Source organism: Tachypleus tridentatus, chromosome 4 (genome assembly GCF_004210375.1).
Source record: "Tachypleus tridentatus isolate NWPU-2018 chromosome 4, ASM421037v1, whole genome shotgun sequence".
In the NCBI taxonomy this organism is placed as follows: domain Eukaryota; kingdom Metazoa; phylum Arthropoda; class Merostomata; order Xiphosura; family Limulidae; genus Tachypleus; species Tachypleus tridentatus.
Window position 1 is genome coordinate 101,219,051 of NC_134828.1, and position 17,818 is coordinate 101,236,868.

A 17,818-nucleotide genomic window follows, 5' to 3' on the forward strand; every position below is an offset into this window, starting at 1 on the left:
ACCCTATGGAAGCAACACTTTCAGACACAAGAGCTCTTGTTTGAAAAGGATTACCTTTAGGTCAGAACAGAAAAACAGTCCAGTGAAGCTACTAAGCTAAGATAAAGGAAGAACTGAATAATGAAGTATATTGGCAAAGGACAAATATAATTTACAGTTGCTGAGGAAAGCATTTTATCAGTCATCAAGTGAATACAATGAGACTATGGAAGGTGACTTTTAATTTTTAAAGTATAATTTCAACTATACATCTAAATAATAAGTATTATAAAATGATTTTCCTTTAACATGTAAATAACTTACCACAATGAAGTCCAGTGAACTTTAACTTTTGTGCAGCATATTATGTAACACATGGACTAAATAAACTAATCAAACCTCAAGGTGCAACCACGACTATCCTTAAATTAGAACTGTTAATCAAAGAGATGGCAACTAGTTAGCAATATCTATTGGCTATTCGTAATCAAAGTGCAATTAACTGTAACACTCGTGCCCATAGCTGAAAAAAAAAGAGGAATGTTCAAATAGTATTATGTGGGCTCAAATCTTGGAACCTTCCAGTCTAGACCACACCTTGACCACAACAAAAAGCATTTTTCTTAACTTTTACAAGTTAAAATCTGCAATATAATATTCAAAAGTTAATAATTACCAGTTTCTCTTAGAGTGCATGAAGTTAAGATGGAAAAGTTTATAAAAGTAGGCCTAGAATATCAAGAATGTTCTAGATGGTATCATCATAATTTTGTAACTTCACCAAATATCTAAAACTGAGGTATCAGATTTAAATACATGTGAGCTATTTATTTAGTAAGCTACAAGTAAAATGAAAAAATCAGTGAGTCAGTTCTTTTCAGCTGGTAATGAACCAGTCAGTCAGTTTAATCAAGTGAAGCATTTGGATCAGTCTTAATTATTGCATATACTTAATTATTCAACAGATTAGCTATAGATCTACACAAGTTAGTTAACTTTTAAGTCAGTCCTTGTACATTTAACAAGAAACCTCCATTTAACTTCACTTATAAATTTAGGTCTACAATTAAAAAAAAAGTGTACAAGTACAGGTAGCTTGTGGAAACATCAAAGAAGAATTAAAATACTTTATTATTTTTATGTGAAGGCCTGGTAGAGCCTGGTGATTAACACACTTAACTCATAATCTGTAGGTTGCAGGTTCAATTCCCATCACTAAATATTTTTGCCTTTTTCAACTGTGGGGATCTTATAATGTGATGCTCAATACCACTAATCAGACCTAATTTAATCAAATTCACGTATTTCCTCCAAAACTCCCATTTTGCAATCTTATTACTTGCCTTTAGGCTTCAGTTTCATCTGTTTGACTTCCTGGATAGTTCTTAACCTAATCTTAAGGCACTGACTAAGTCTAAGGTAATTATCATCTGTAAAGATAACCAAAACACTTTTTTTTTTTATTTAAAAGGGTTAATACAATGGTGTAACATTGTGGTTGAGCTTCTAACCATAACACTTAACACTGTTCTAAGCTAAGAAAATTCCTGCTCACATTTGCTTCTGAAATCCTTCAGTACCATGTTTGTGTAAGAATGGCTCTCAGTAGCCATATTTTTGGTCAACTCAAATGCAGCTACAATTGTGCCATATAAGTCTCAAATAATCTCTTATTATACTTGTTGGTTGAAGTGTATCAAGGCACATACAAAAACACACTAGTATTTCAAGAGATAAAGCTATGACTGACCTTTTTAACATAAAAAAAAGATATCTTCTAAGTGGTAAAACTAACAATCATGACCCAAACTTGATAACTACACCATTAATACAATAACAAGTAAATGTACTGATAAAAGTGATCACATTATTTCAGGCACGAGGTGTATGTACAGGGACTGGTAACAAGAACCCTTACAAAAGTAAAACATGTTCATAGCAAGTAAGTGAGATACAGAAACTCTCTTGCTACATAAAATTAAATATTAAGAACAGGATTTGACTGGAAGAAAAATAAATAACACTTATTTTTCAATACTTCTTAACAGTAATATCCACAACTGATACAATATTCAGAAGAACAGAGATTCTTTTCACTTTGGCTTTCTCTCTTACAATAATATTTTTTAGAAAGTTTATTTTCATTAATTCAGAATATATATATTTCACATTAAAATATATGTATCTTCCTAAACAAAAATAGGTACATTTTCATTCGCAGAAATGCACATTTTTTGTTTCCAAAAAACGGTCACAGTAGTCTTAAAGCGGGTATTTTGACCTTCACCTAAATATTAGAGTATTCAATATATTTTAATTACAAACCACGAAATGGCGTTAACATTAAAAAATAACAGCACAATAAGCATTAGCGTACACAAGAAATTCGCGGAAATGATCTACAACTGGTCGAGGCACAACGTCTGGATATACTATTGATCTTTGAGCTGCACCTATACACACACATGTTAAATGCAAGTGCCGCTAGACACTGTGGTACCAATATTATGAGTTCCTATCACGAATTTGTCATATTTGTTTCGCAGTGCTTTCTCTGACCTATATTATACCCGCACTAGAATTTGTTCTATGTGTGTTTTGCAGCAGTAATGTAGAAGGTGTGGGAAGAAAGTGTAGTGTTTAAGTCTTGGCATTTCTGCTTTATTTAGATATTCAGGTAGAAGATGAAACTGTATTAACCTGTCTTTATTATTATTATTCACTGCCTTCTTTACTTTTAAAACTGCGTGACTGCAAATAAATTTAAAACTGCACTTACGTTTATTACATAGAAATAAAAATCGTATTAAAAATGTTTGTTTTTTTTTGAATTTCGCGCAAAGCTACGCGAGGGCTATCTGCGCTAGACGTCCCTAATTTAGCAGTGCAAGACTATAGGGAAGGCAGCTAGTCATCACCACCCACCACTAACTTTTGGGCTACTCTTTTACCAACGAATAGTGGATTGACCGGAACACTATATCGCCCCCAAGGCTGAAAAAGCAAGCATGTTTGGTGTGGCTGGGACTCGAACCCGCGTCCCTCAGATTACGAATCAAGTGCCTTAACCACCTGGCCACGTCGGCCCAACTACATACAAATATACACAACTTGAATCTATCGTTCATTCTTTACATACGTTTCCTCACAATGTTTACACCCTTCCTACGTGTATCTCCACCCCTTTCTTCTGGCCTGTTAGTTGTTTATTCTCATTCCTTTATCGATACTCTAACACTTATTTTCCCCTGATCACACATTTCCTCTTATCTCATTGTTTAATCAGTTTTTCTTCTTCCCCATCCTCTCTCCTTTCATGTTAATAACCTTTCCCTACCTTCGTCACCCAGACGTTTTTACCTGGCTCACTTTTTTTTCGTTTCCTTTATTTTCCTTCTTTCTCTCCTACAAGTTATCCACCCCTTTTCAAAAATAACACTTACTCCACCTCTAGGGGTTTTTTTTTCTCTCTTCGATTCATTGTATTTTTCAGTGAACAATCCCACCTTTTTCGTCCACACTGTTTCTTACTTTCTCGTCGTAACAAAACAATGTCAGTTAAGTTGCATTTCAACAAAATACAGTCTTTAGAATGTCAGATGTGTAAATTCGTAACGAAGGTGATAATCTGAAGTACTAAAGCTAACACCACTTACACGTATCAGTAATTAAGTATCTCCTTTGTAAGTAGAAAACTTCCAAAGTATGTTAAAATTGTGTACACAGCTTTTGTCAGTTAACGCAGTAGATGACAAGGGATATTGACGTCACAATTTATTAACAACAAAATCTCCAAAGCACGCGCAGTTGCCTGTCTTCCTAGGTGTACAGCTGACATGTTTCTGAGATTTTAGCTGGAGGTTGTTTCGAAATAATTATCCAAAAGGATTTAAAAATAAAAACGTTGATGATGATATACGATGTGATATCATTGTCAGGTAATCCCTCAGAACGGATCAGCGACCGACAAAGATTTAATGATTAAATATATATATCATACATAAACGTCCCCTGACGATTTTGACAATACTTTTCTGACCTACATGTTACGCATGGTTTCTCCCACTGACACAAACAATTCTGTTTTTAAGAAAGAATTTGTTAATCGTGTGAACTGGTCACGAAAGGGTGTATTTTCTTGTTTAAAAACCAATCTATAATATCTTAAAGAACTGTGTATGATTAACGACATTATCTCGTATCAAATTAGTTTCCTTACTACATCACTACGAAATTAAAATGTAACTATTTCTTTAAGGACACATTACGCCCCTGTATTTACTAAGTTTAGTGCTTATAACAGTCTAGTCTCTTTCATAAAGGAACTACTACTACAAATTCGAAACAAAAAATTGTCTAAAAATATAAGGAACGTCTCTGGTTTCATCATCCCGAGTTAATCCCTTCTCAGATCATGCAGGTTATATTTCACTCTACACATATTTAAGTGGGACGATGCATTAAAGCAATGCATATGCAATTAGTTTTAAAAGAGAATGTCTCCCACCCCCTGGTGGTTTAAAAGTGTGGGGTACCTACGAAAGGTATCCCAGGCCGGTACCATTTGGCAGAAAGGATTCCACCACGCACAAGGAAAAAGTGTCGAGATTTTAGGGATACAATGAACAGTTGCTTGGGCAATACAGTTAATTACTGTTGCCAAACAGTCATCTGTCAAAGGCTTACAGACGACGGCAGGATCAAGCACCAAAAGAACAGTGAAAGAGGGCCAGTTGGCCTGGTTCAACTTCCATCGAGGCACGTGTGTAGGGTGCATTGACCAAGACGAGACTCTCTCAAAATAATAGGAAAATGATCACTGCCTGATAATAATAGTGGTACTACTAATACTAAATTGATTTCGTAAGGTGAAAGTGCCAATGCTTACCAAATACTTTTGTTCACATTTCTAATATCCAAAGCGGTTGTTTTTTTTCCGTTTACATATCATACATAGGTCTAACAATGGATGTGTTACAGTTTATATTTTTGACAATTCTTTTAAAAAGTTTATTCATCTAAAAGAATGAAAAGGAAAATATATCAATAAGAAAGAGATCATGGAAGTCAGATAATAATATAAAATTAAACGTTTCAGGCCCAGACTTGTATCTTAATACCGTCTCTAACCTTCACGTAATTTAAAATTACCAATGAAAATATTTTATATATCATGACTTTAGTTCGCTAAATGACTAAAATATTTTTGAAACGTCAACTTTTGTTAATTTCGATTTTAAATTTGAAATTACGTTTGTTCTGAATTTCGCGCAAAGCTACACGAGAGCTATCTGCGTTAGCCGTCCCTAATTTATCTGTGAAAAAGGTAGACAGCTAGTCATCATCACCCACCGCCAACTCTTGGGCTACTCTTTTACCAACGAGTTATAGAATTGAAAGTCACCTTACAACGCTTCCACAGCTATCAGGGGAATGTGTTTGGTGGGACAGGAACTCGCGACTCTAAGACTGCAATTCAAGGGCCCTAACCACCCAGACACGCTCAGCCTTGGAATTAGGATAAAAATATATACAGGAAATCTTAGTTAAATATAACACTTAAAAATATTAACTCTCAGTAACTAATTAACATTACTTATATATATAATTCTAAAGGTTTTAGAATCTATTTTTAGTTCCCGTGCTTTCAAAGGTACACTGTTCTGCCAATTTCCTGATTATACGTATACAATCAAACGAGGAGAATGGATAATGCAATAATTTGTTACTTAAGTACAAAAGTTAACCCGTTCAGAGTCTCTTCCTGCAAGATCTAATTGTCTGAAAACACACAGGTTATAATAGAATGAGCCTTCAACTAAGAAAGTCAACAATTATACCAATATCTGCGTCACTCGGGATCATTACAAAAACAAAACTGCTTTAAATTAGCTCTAAACATGCTTCAAGTCATGACGAAAATAATGAATTGTGTAATTCACAAATTAAAATTTTGTTTTAGTTATTTTTAACATAGTGTGTCATCTTTCCCTGGCCGTAGTAAGATCTTTTGATGCAAGCTAGGTGACAACTTCGGTGTCATACACTAACTTAGAAATCTTGCTAACAGTAAAACTTCTATGATAGCGTTTCACAGGTCACTAGTCAACGTATTATAATAACCATTTCTTATTCGATCAAACACCTCGTCTTAAAACCGTACATCCTGTCTTTAAATCATTTGTCTATGACCCGAGGATCAAATTTCCGGTCCAGTGACAACACTTGTAACGCATTTGTTATCAAACACGCCAAGAAAAGAAACAAAAAAAAAAGAGGGGACAAAGTAACCATTGTATTGTTATAGTTCATTGTACAATTTGAATTGTGCAAGTTGCTATAGTTTAATATCTACAAGAAATACCATCTTTGTAGAATAATATGATGTATCATGATCAGTGAAATCAAAAACCCAAACAAAACGATTACATTATAGCTATAATTATTAGCAACATGCCAATCGATTAAAGTGATGGTCAGTAAGTGACAATTTACATTTGGTCTGAAATCACTTATGAATGATATTTGTATTTTTAATTTAATTTTGGTCGAAAGTTGATACCATATTTTTGTGTATTTTCAAGTATAATTAATTACTTTTAGTTTTAAAACAGGAAACTTTAAAAGCATATATAATTCACTTTGACTAAATCAGAAGACTTTTCGCCGAACGGTATCACTTTCTGTTACCAACACAGTCATATAAAATAATAATTATTTTTAAATATGTTCCATATTCATCAACAATTTTACTTCCAAACGATACTGACAGGAATCTTTTGTTTTTAGAAATGGTCATCCTTGGAACCTAAGCACTTTTATACCCATACAAACAGCCTGTTTGTTTTGAATTTCGCGCAAAACTACAGGAAGGCTATCCGCACTAGTAGGCCCGGCATGGCCAGGTGGTTAAGGCACTCAACTCGTAATCCGAGGGTCGCGGGTTCGAATCCCCGTCACACCAAACATGCTCACCCTTTCAGCCGTGGGGGCGTTGTTATATTAAGTCAATCCCACTATTCGTTGGTAAAAGAGTAGCCAAAGATTTGGCGGTGGGTGGTGATGACTAGCTATCTTTCTTCTAGTCTTTCACTACTAAAATAGGGACAGCTAGTGCAGTTTTGGTTTGTTTTAAATTTCGCACAAAGCTACTCGAGGGCTATCTAGCCATTGAATAATATTTTACCAACAAATAGTGGGATTGACCGTCACCTTCTAACCTATCCACAACTAAAAATACAAGCATGTTTGGTGGAAAGGGATTCGAACTCGCGACCCTCAGATTGCGAATCAAGCGTCCTAAGCCCTAATCGCCTGGCCATGCTACCTATAAAACGTATACCTAAAATTAATAACCCAATAAAATCTTAACCTCCTATACAGTGCTTCTTCCGAAAAATTATATAGTTAAAGTTTTTAAACTGGAACCTGACGACTTTTATCATCCCTAAAACAAATCCAGAATCAAGAGAGCTAGTGACCTAACGGACTATTCCATCAAAAGACATTGTCCTATTAATTTCTCAAGGAAATGTCGATCATCACTTAATGTGCACATCTCATGATAATGTGGTGTTATATCGGTAGGTATTACTCAATACGTTATAATAAAAAAAATAAAAATATTTATGATTGGTAAACCTTATTTTGAGATTCGAAAATTTAAAAAAAAGTGACGCTAATGTTCTAGGCACATTTTTTATGATCGTAATATAAAAATCACTCACACGATGAATAAGCTAAATAGATCGCTGCTAAAACTGTTATATATGTGTCATAATGTAACATTTAACCGATAACCCCGTCAAAATAAAATACGTCATTTCGCTGAAGACACGCATGTCACTGAAATTAACGACTATTTTCGATATAAATAAATTAACAAAAGGCAGTATGACAAAAGAACGATTCCCTTAGGGTGATTTCCGACCACTCCTTGACATTTTAACATTGGCAGCAGGTAGGCTTTAAATGTATTACATGCAGTGGGCGATCAGTCGAATGAAAGCAATATTCGAAACATTATCAACAAACATTGGGAAAACAGTAATTCGATTAAGAGTCGGCACAGTTGGAAAGCAACTCATCTGGGAGGTGACGTACGAGTCTTCTTACTTGTTAATACAAACAGAAATGTCTACATTTAGATACTTATTACAATCTTGTGCTGATACCAACTCATATACTACAGAATACAGACTAATATCAGCAAGTGAAAGTCAAGAAAATCTTGAATCACCACAACAATGAATAGATTGGATATTACGATTTTTCTTTGAACATCAGTCGACTCAACAAATGATTAGACGTCTACAAATTACCAGACATTTCTTGATGTTGTCAAGTTTGCACCATTCCATAAATACATCTATATGAGAAACAGTTCTCTATCACAAACTGTTTATGTCGCCTACAATCTTACTGAAGTTGATGTTATCAGAAACAGGAAAGTAATCGAATACATATTCTTTAAGAAATGTTAACTTTCATTGATTTCAATATCAAAAAATCATACGAAAAAAATTCACCTTCTCTACATTTAATAAGTCCAAAATGCAAATTGTAGGTATAATCTAGGTTTCAAATTGCAGATTCATTTCATTAAGTGATATTACCGGAACGTTCTTAGGTTGACCTGAAGATGACCGAGGAAGGTCAGAAACGTTGTTCTCTGCTTTTCAACAAAAGTGTTGATACTCATACCAGCCGTTCTGAGATACATTTATACATAATTTAACAAAATCTGTCGCTTACATAGTTTGTTTGTTTTTTTCTGGGAAAGACGCCTTCCGTAAGGTATGCTAAAACTCTAAGACACGTAAAACCAAATAAGTTAGCACAGCATACTAAATTATACTTTATTTTTGCTTCCATTTGTCGTGTTTATACCATAATGGACAAAGTTCCAAATGTACAATTACTTTAAAATTCATAAACAGCTGTATTCTGCAGACTGGGAAGTAGGCCAGTCATTTAAGTACAGGAATGACAAAACTTGTGTGTTTTAATGAATTATTGAAGTGATTCCAAATATAAAACTATTTTCTTCATGATAAGCAAAGGTACCGCTCTTCAAAAACATTCGAAGTTTAGATTGCTCTTGAAAGGTTTGTTTAACCTCACTGAATGACAGCAAAAAAATTCAAGTGATCGCAGTGTCCAAAGATGCGAGTTTCTATAGACGGGATGCGACAGTTCTCGGCCCGGCATGGCCAAGCATATTAAGGCGTGCGACTCGTAATCAGAGGTTCGCGGGTTCGCATCCCTGTCGCGCCAAACATTCTCGCCCTTTCAGCCGTGAAAACGTTATAATGTTACGATCAATCCCACTATTCGTTGGTAAAAGAGTAGCCCAATAATTGGTGGTGGGTGGTTATGACTAGCTGCTTTCCCTCTAGTCTTACATTGCTAAATTAGGGACGGCTAGCCCTCGAGTAGCTTTACGCGAAATTCAAAACAAACAAACAAGACAGTTCTCAAACGTCATACAACTGTTTGGGGCAAATACGTTTTCACTTCGTACTACAATACTTTTGACTGACTACTTTTAAATAATACAACTTTATGTCGAAACAAGTATTATTTTTCCACAATGCCACCAGCAAATACGCTCTAATCAATTTGTATAGATATTTTCTAGATAAATAAAACGAATATATAAGCTTTTAGCTAAATGACCACCAGAAGAGTTGTTTATAAAAAAATGTTTAAAAAACAAAGATTTTCCAATAAGTGTACAGAAAAAAGATAAAAAAATATTTTAACACAAAAAATTAAAAGTCAGCAGCAATTCGTACATAAAACTAAACGCTGCAAATCTGCTAAGATTATCTGTCGATGTCCCTAATTATTAACTAGTGACCAAAACAAAGGCAGCCAGCAGCACCTATTGTTCACAATCCATACTAAGGGATTGACCACACCTTAAAATGCTGGGAATATTTTGTACAATATTACATAACTGTTTTATGAAAATAGTTTGCATGAGAGACACATTCTTTAAGTGATTCAATACGTCATCTATCTGATGTTTCCATGTATGAGCTTTTAAAAGGCTTAGCTGTAAGAACTGGTTTTCAATACAACCCATAAAAATGTTGCCATAATCATGAGCCATTTTAGTATCCATTTCAGTACTGTCTTTAAATTAATGGATTTAAAAGTGTTAAAATAGGGCTTGCAAAATCAGTTACTGTTTGAGATTCTGATGGGTTATAAAAGTTTCTTGTCCTTCAGCACGCGGAATAATAGTTTAAAGGGAAGAAATGTTCACCAGGCAAAGACGGCTGTTAAGTAGCAGCTGTCTGTTAGTATTAATATTTTCTATAATATTAATAAAGTAGGTAGTATCCTTTATGTAAAATAGGGTACATGAAATACATTTTGTGTGTTGGTCAACAAATTGGACAGCTTTTCAATAGCTATGTTTATGTTAGAAATTATGGGTTGGCCAGGATTGTTTGTGCGTGTTTGGTAAGGGATAAAGTTTGTCAAATACTAAAAGGTTTCCTTGTTAATTTTATTGTTCTGGAAAAATTCTTTAAGTTCATCAGCTATGGTCATGTAGGATCATGTGAGGGTCACAGTTAGTGTATTAGTTAAACTTACAAATAACGTTCAAAGTACAGGTCTGAAATAATAAATTATTCTATGAATAAGTAAAATTATCCTAAATGAAATGTTTTATTTTCTTCACACTAGAAAGGTATGTAGTTGCTGTAACACATTGTTTTAATTTACAGGTGATAATTTTTTTTTTTAATGTACAGTTGTCTCTGATGGTATAAAGTTCCAATGTCTAAAACCTTCTGTGTTACTTGAACTTGTGCACCATTATATTTGTACCGATCTGGTCTCTACACTGAACCTATTGCATGGTTCACGAGCTATAAAGAAATTTGTCATCAACTAATACAGAAAATAAATCGTGACTTTTATCCAACAAACTAACATCATGAAATGACGCTTATTACGGTCCGTCACTGTGGTTATTAATTTGACTTTCGTTGTTGTTGTTAATACCTTATTTTCTTGCAATAACAATTTGAAAGGTTCACTGATGGGTGACCTCAACGCTCCAAATACGTTTTCTTTCACACGGCTGGTTTCAAAGTTATTTTATGATGTTCAGTTGATAGTTCGTGTACATCTTTTCTATACCATACAAGTAATATCACGATAAACAACGATTTAAATCCACGCCAGATGATAATACTGATACATGGTCAAGGACGAAGAAGTCATTATTACTTAATGTTCCTGTTTACTTTGAAATACAATATAGTTTTAGTCCTGCAAGGAAGCACGCACATAAACGCCCATTATCAAAAGTAGTTATAAAATAAGGCACGAATGAGTTTCGTAAATATTATTTATCAATAAATACGTTCAACTAATGCTATGAACCTCCACAGACTCTCGTCAACTTGTGGCAGACCATGTTGTTTATCATAAAATAGTAGTTTCTATATTCATAAATATTCTTTGATTATATAGAACCTAAGTTTATTAAACAACAGTTCTTCCTTCACAAATAAAAAAAATATTAAAACTAATTCATGTGAACAGATATCCTGGTTTGTTAATACACGTATATTCAACATCTCCATACAAACAATCTCTTCTTTACGACTTTCTAATGGCACATTTAATAATTTTGTGATTAGTTCATTTGTACCGCAAAAAAAAAAAATAATAATAATTTAATATAAAAAAAGTCAAAACAAAATTTAAAATTGTATGCGAGAACACACTGTTGCTGTTAGCTAGTAAATAGTACCAACAAAATCCACCAACGTTTAACTTCGCTGAAAATTAACACTTGTCCATCCTTAGTATTACTAACGGCGATTTAAATGATCACGTGCATTCTAAATCTTCACAGCTTTGCGCTAGTTCGAGGATTGATTGCCCTTTTCTTTTTACATTTGTTCAACATTTCCCGTGAGTTATATGGGACTACACTGGTGTTATTTACTATGTAAAACATATCTATCAAATAGAGTCCAGTTCGACTTTACTGTTTTTAGACACTGATCATTAAACGAAAAAAAAAAATATATATATATAAACAGGAAGTATCGATTGTATCATGCCTTTTTCCGAACAGTGTGAGAAGATATGTGTCAAGTTCACTACAATACGTGTTACGGTTGGAATACAGGGAAACAATAAAACCTTAAAAAAGTACCTTGTGATCACGTGCACGTTGTTTTAAATCAATCATATTTAATGTTTTCGGAGGGAAAGGAGGTATTCTGTGAAACAGTAACTACACTTCGTGCAAAATTGGTATACAATACACGTAATACGTCCGGCGAAATCTGGTCGCAAGTGACCAAATGAGGTGGTATGTTATGTAAAAAGAAAATAATACAAAAAAAAAACATAATAAATTTACCTACAATGTTGTTATTACAGCATAAGGATCCCATGGTAGGTAGCTTCACACAGTAGCAACGTATCAATTTAAAACCCAAGTACCATACACATACTAACGATTTTGGATTATAACTGAATATTTCAGATAGGCCCTCATTAGAAAAATAAACTCTGATACAATGAAATATTGTAAACTAAAGACGGCGTACTACGGTACATGAAACACAGCAAAACAACAACCGTTTAATATTTCTAGTCAGCTTTATAGGTCTGAAAAGTGCAACTGTTGTGAATTTGAACTTGCAGTCTTGTCTCCTTGTTCCATTTGCAGATTCCCTTTGTTCAAATACAGTAGCATTTATTTTCAGTTAAAAAATTGAATGCTCATAATGGTATATGAGCTCTAATAAAACCACATTTTAATGTCAAAAGGATTTTACAAATGCAGACCCAGAGTTTATTGCATTTTAACACTTTTTTCTTTCTAAAAAGTGATTTTAGAAATAACTCTTAACACCTCCAGAGAATTGCTTCAAAACAATGCACATACATCTATACTTGGTTGTTTACAAACTGAAAGATATATCCAGACCCACATTTGACCAGCTGGAAACAACACTGACACTTCAAACCTGCTACTCAGTATGCTGGTAACAAATTGAACACAGAGTTTGACCACACAATAAAAATACTTAAATTTTTTTTTTTTTTAACAAAGCAGATATTCAATGCCATACCATGAAATAACACATACTTTGTAAGTCTCATTATATTCAGAATTTTCAGCCAGAAAAAAATTTAAAAAATATAAGGATAAATTTCAGACTAGCATGAAAATAATTTAGGGTTATTTTCAAAAACACATTAAGAAAAGCTGAGAATACACTTTCAGTTCAATATGGTGGCTATATTCATTAAAACAGCAATAAAAATAGCAAACTGACAAACCACGCTACAATATGTAGTGTATGCCCCAAAATAAAACCACATCAGTAAGGTTACAAATTGTTATCTGTCAATTTACTGTTAAACTAGCATAAAGTGCTTGTCAGTAACAAACATTAAAATTTACTTATAGCACATTATGATAAAAAAATCTTAATTATTTGATAAGACCAGATAAGTTACTAGGGGTACTGACAATAATATTACTATGGCAGGTTTCTAAAATGTTATTATAAAAACCTAAAGTTGCTTAATTAATTTTCTGTTATGTTCAAATCCTTGAAACTGATAGTTAATGATGTCAAGTCAAATACTTCATAATCACAGATCATCACAAGATGACTTGGAACAACGATTTTTTATTTTAGGATTATTAGTTTCCTTATAAAATGTTAGGAGGATTTAAATACTAGAAATTCTAGGAGCACTAGATACTGCAAAATTTGTTGTGGAAAAAATACAAGTAAAGTTTGACATCAAAATGCACAACTGTTGTTCTAACTATTTTTTCCTATAGGTCAAATTTTTTAACCTACATTCACACAACTTATCTGCCTTTCACAAAATAGTAATTCAAAAAATGAGTAAATAATTTGCTTTAATATCCAAATATATACACATTTAATGGCAATATTTTAATACTGAGAAGCTGGTTTTGTCGTGCATAACATTCTAGGTATTTTAATTTAAGACTGTCAACGATATAAGCCACAAAAGCTAATTCAATCTCAAATGTGTTTGAAACATCAGTGAAAGTTCTGTTGACATCCACATTAAAAACATAAGAATTTTAAAACTGTTTTTACAAATACAAAGCCACCTTAGAAAATAAGTTCAAATACTATATTTTTTTACAGCATGCAAGTGAATATATATATTAGAGGCAGGAATATGTTCATGAATTCTTCAATCTATAAAAATGTTAAACCTTGAAGTAAAACACTATAAAAACAAAATAAAAGACAAAAATCACTAATTAATAAGCAGTGATAATATAAGTAAATGCTGGAAATCTCATGTGAGCTTTGAAAAATAAAAAAAATGTAAAAAATGCAACTAAGCTATGTTTTGCCACTGTTAATATAACATCATCAGGTACCTTACATAACTGAAAAAACAATATATTGAATACACCCTGTGGTGACATCATGAGAGTAACCTTAGCCTCAACAACATAAATTGGACACTACTCCTTGCACTTTATTTATTACAAGTTTCTTTTCTTTTTATTAAACTAGCTTCTTGAATTTTACATTTATCAGCATTAGGTTAACAACACTTATGTCAGTTTTATTTGAACTATGATGTTATGCTCCTTCAAAATGTTGGTAAACATGTAATGAAGCACCTGCATATTCCACTATTCTTGTACTTACATTTCAACCAGTTTTCTCTATATAAAAACTATTACAGTTTAACATTCTATACTGTAAAGTATAGTTGGTTTAATTGTACTTCATAGTATTGTATTCAACCATTTTCCCACAAAAACATATATCTATCCACAATTGGAAGCTTACACATCTTTTCTATTTCTTGATACACTATTTTTATCATGGCTGATAAGCCAGGTATGTACAGAATAACACAGTAAATCAAACCAGAATGAATTTTCTGTCATCTTATCAGTGTTTAAGTATTTGCAACTACACTAATAGGATAATAATTCCTTTTTCATTTGCCAATATAGTTTCTAGATGATTATTTCTTCACATATCTATTTCTCTGTGCTACAGTTAACCTTATTTATAGCCAACAAAGATTTCTTGCTATCAAATTGCAATACTCAGTGGAGTTTTACCTTAATTGACAAAAAACAAATATTTAAAGAAATGATCATAATAAATAACATGTAGATTCATAACTTTAAGGCAAGATTGTACACTAAAGTAATTACGTACTTGTAAGCATTAATAGCATCTATACTGTGTGTACAGGACACAATTTAGTAGTGAAGAGAAGACAAGTGGGTAACTAAATATGATGGTGGTCCCTTTTGGAAATAGCTGTAACAATAAAACTGTATCTATTATAACTTTATCTTCATCGAATTTCACAAGCTTTTAATAAGCATTTCTGGGCACATAAAAAACAAATATAGCTGCATAAGTAGGATAACAATTTCATTTTTTACCAATATAGTTCTAAGATGACATACTTACTCATATATCTGTTTATCTTTACTACAGTTAACCATAGCTATAGCCAGCAAAGTTTTATAATTCCTATTTTTTGATACTTGCAATAAGCCAATACTTCAAGTACAAATCAGTACGTTTTCATCCTAACTGTTTTTACTTTAAAAGCAGTAATAACTTTACTTCTCACTCTCATGAGTAATTTTAAGTTAGGATATGTAATGAATTTAAAAATACTGAAAACGTCAATCATTTTCCCAGAAAGAAAAACAGCAAAAGTATCATTGATATATTTGACAAAAAGTATAGAATTACAGTTATAATCAATTATGTTCATAAAAATGTGACCTAAAAACGGCCTGGTCATACTTGTTTTCTCAATCTGGTCATGAAAAGTATCACTAAATTGAAATGCAGTATGTACTGTTGAAAAACCAAGACTTAAAAACTTGTAGTGTAAGTGTTGTTACTGGATGTTTATCTTTCATTAAGCAAGAAAAAGGCAAAATCAATGCAGTGTCTCACTCATCACAACTAACTGAAGCATAACAAAAAAAAATCTGTGCAGGTTAGCAGTGTTCACCAATGTATACACAGCTATTGCACAGTAACGAGCATAAATTACACAAGTGTTATTTTGTCATTAAAAGTTGTGCAAATGTAAAAGATCCATACAGTGATTATGTTAACTTATAGTAAACATTATTTCATCAATATAACCAAAACTAAACACTTGTAGAAGACCCGTACAATGACTATAATAAATTACATAAACACAATTGATCCAAACGTATAAGCGTAAGCATATGCAGAACACCCGTACGATAACGAAGACAGGTTATATTAACACCAATACGTCAACTAAAAAAAAATCTCAGTGAGACGAGTATTATTTTGCCAACAGGATAAAAGCTACACAAGAGCAGAGGAACAGTACAATGATAATATAAAATACATATTAAACTTATTTCAAGTCCATTCTAAATATGCATGTAAAATAGTGCCCCATCTTTATGCAATACAATGAGCTTTTGAACCAAAAGAAAGAGGAAAGCACGCGATATTTTACCAACCTTTACCGCAGCTACAAGATCTGTAACGTCCACGCTTGTTTCTGTCCCTTATGTGCAACATGTTGTCAAACAACATGATCCATCGGGTATCTTCGCCCCATAGGATGCTACCGTTGGCAGATACGAGACCCTGTAAAATACTTTTATCTGCGTAACCATTCAACGGCACCTCTAAAGAATCGTCCTTTTCTTGCGACTCGGAAAAGCCGTTTTCCACCTCAGTCATCGTACACAAACACCAATAACGAACTACATACGGTCAAAAAAAAAGTGCAGAAATCCCAATTTGAAAATTAAGTACACGTCGAAGAAAATATTATCAAAAAATGTTTTGTTCCAACATTTATTTTACGCTATATAAAGAGCAACAAGTGACTCATAAAAATATAATTCAACGTGTACATTTCTTCCTCAAAAATGCAGTATATTACAACGTCAAACAAGCATTGACGTCAGGAACTGCAAAGTCCAGTGGAGTGAAAAATTAGGAATCGTTCTTCAGCCAATGTTTTCCTGTATGTTGCAACAAACCATAACTGTTCTTCCATGTATGAGAACTAGAATATCACACGTGCTTTGAATTCCATTGTTGAGGTTTTAAAACATTCAATCGCAAACGACAATGGCGCAAACAACTACTGGACGTCAAATATGTTGCGATGTTCAATGACGAAGTTATCTGGAAAGTAAAGCATACTAGAAAAACAAAACAAAAAACACTTTGTATAACTATACAAATCAGCTGCACTAATAACGCATTTTGCTCTCATAGTCTATACGAATGTATTTTAATTCGACATCAAACTTGTGGGGCCCTCAAATAAAGGAGCAATGACTCATGTTCTTCTGGTGTGATTAAGGAACAATAAGTGGACGCAAACAATAGTTTTCTCAGGCAGGGTGGACACAGCAATGGACCAACGTAATACGAACAGATGGGAAAAATCACTGTTTGACTCTTCGCTACTACGATCACGAATGCACGTGCACTGGCGGGGAACTCTTCAATGGCACACAAGAGAACTGAAAGGGGAGGAGCTTTCTTTACTCATGCTCAGAATTGACACTCAGATATCGAACACGGAAATCCGCCAAATCCAGCAGTTTTTTTTTTGCCATTCCTTGGATAAACTCTCACATGGCTTACACATTAAAATAAATATTTCAGGCTATGCAATGGGAAAAGTGATCCCGTGGTTCTTCCTCACAAATCTTTGTCGGTGTTATTCGACAACCAAAATAATGAATATTGTACACATCGCAAAGTTGATCTAAACTGGTTTTTATAATGGTCACATAACA

At 33.3% G+C, this 17,818-nt stretch overlaps 1 protein-coding gene across 14 annotated transcripts in view; it reads right to left on the reverse strand.

The window, feature by feature from the left end:
- Window positions 1–17,818, reverse strand: part of LOC143249773 (CLIP-associating protein 1-B-like) — a 179,180-nt gene that overhangs the window by 92,686 nt on the left and 68,676 nt on the right. Inside the window, exon 1 of one of the 14 annotated variants that reach the window (XM_076500175.1) lies at window positions 16,517–17,507. The exons of 12 other annotated variants lie outside the window; for them this stretch is intronic. In XM_076500175.1, coding sequence (XP_076356290.1) covers window positions 16,517–16,742 — 226 coding nt within the window. In that variant the 5' untranslated portion in view covers window positions 16,743–17,507. Of the gene's footprint in view, window positions 1–16,516; window positions 17,508–17,818 lie in introns of those variants that run through there. One more of the 14 variants, XM_076500174.1, reaches the window with a different exon arrangement.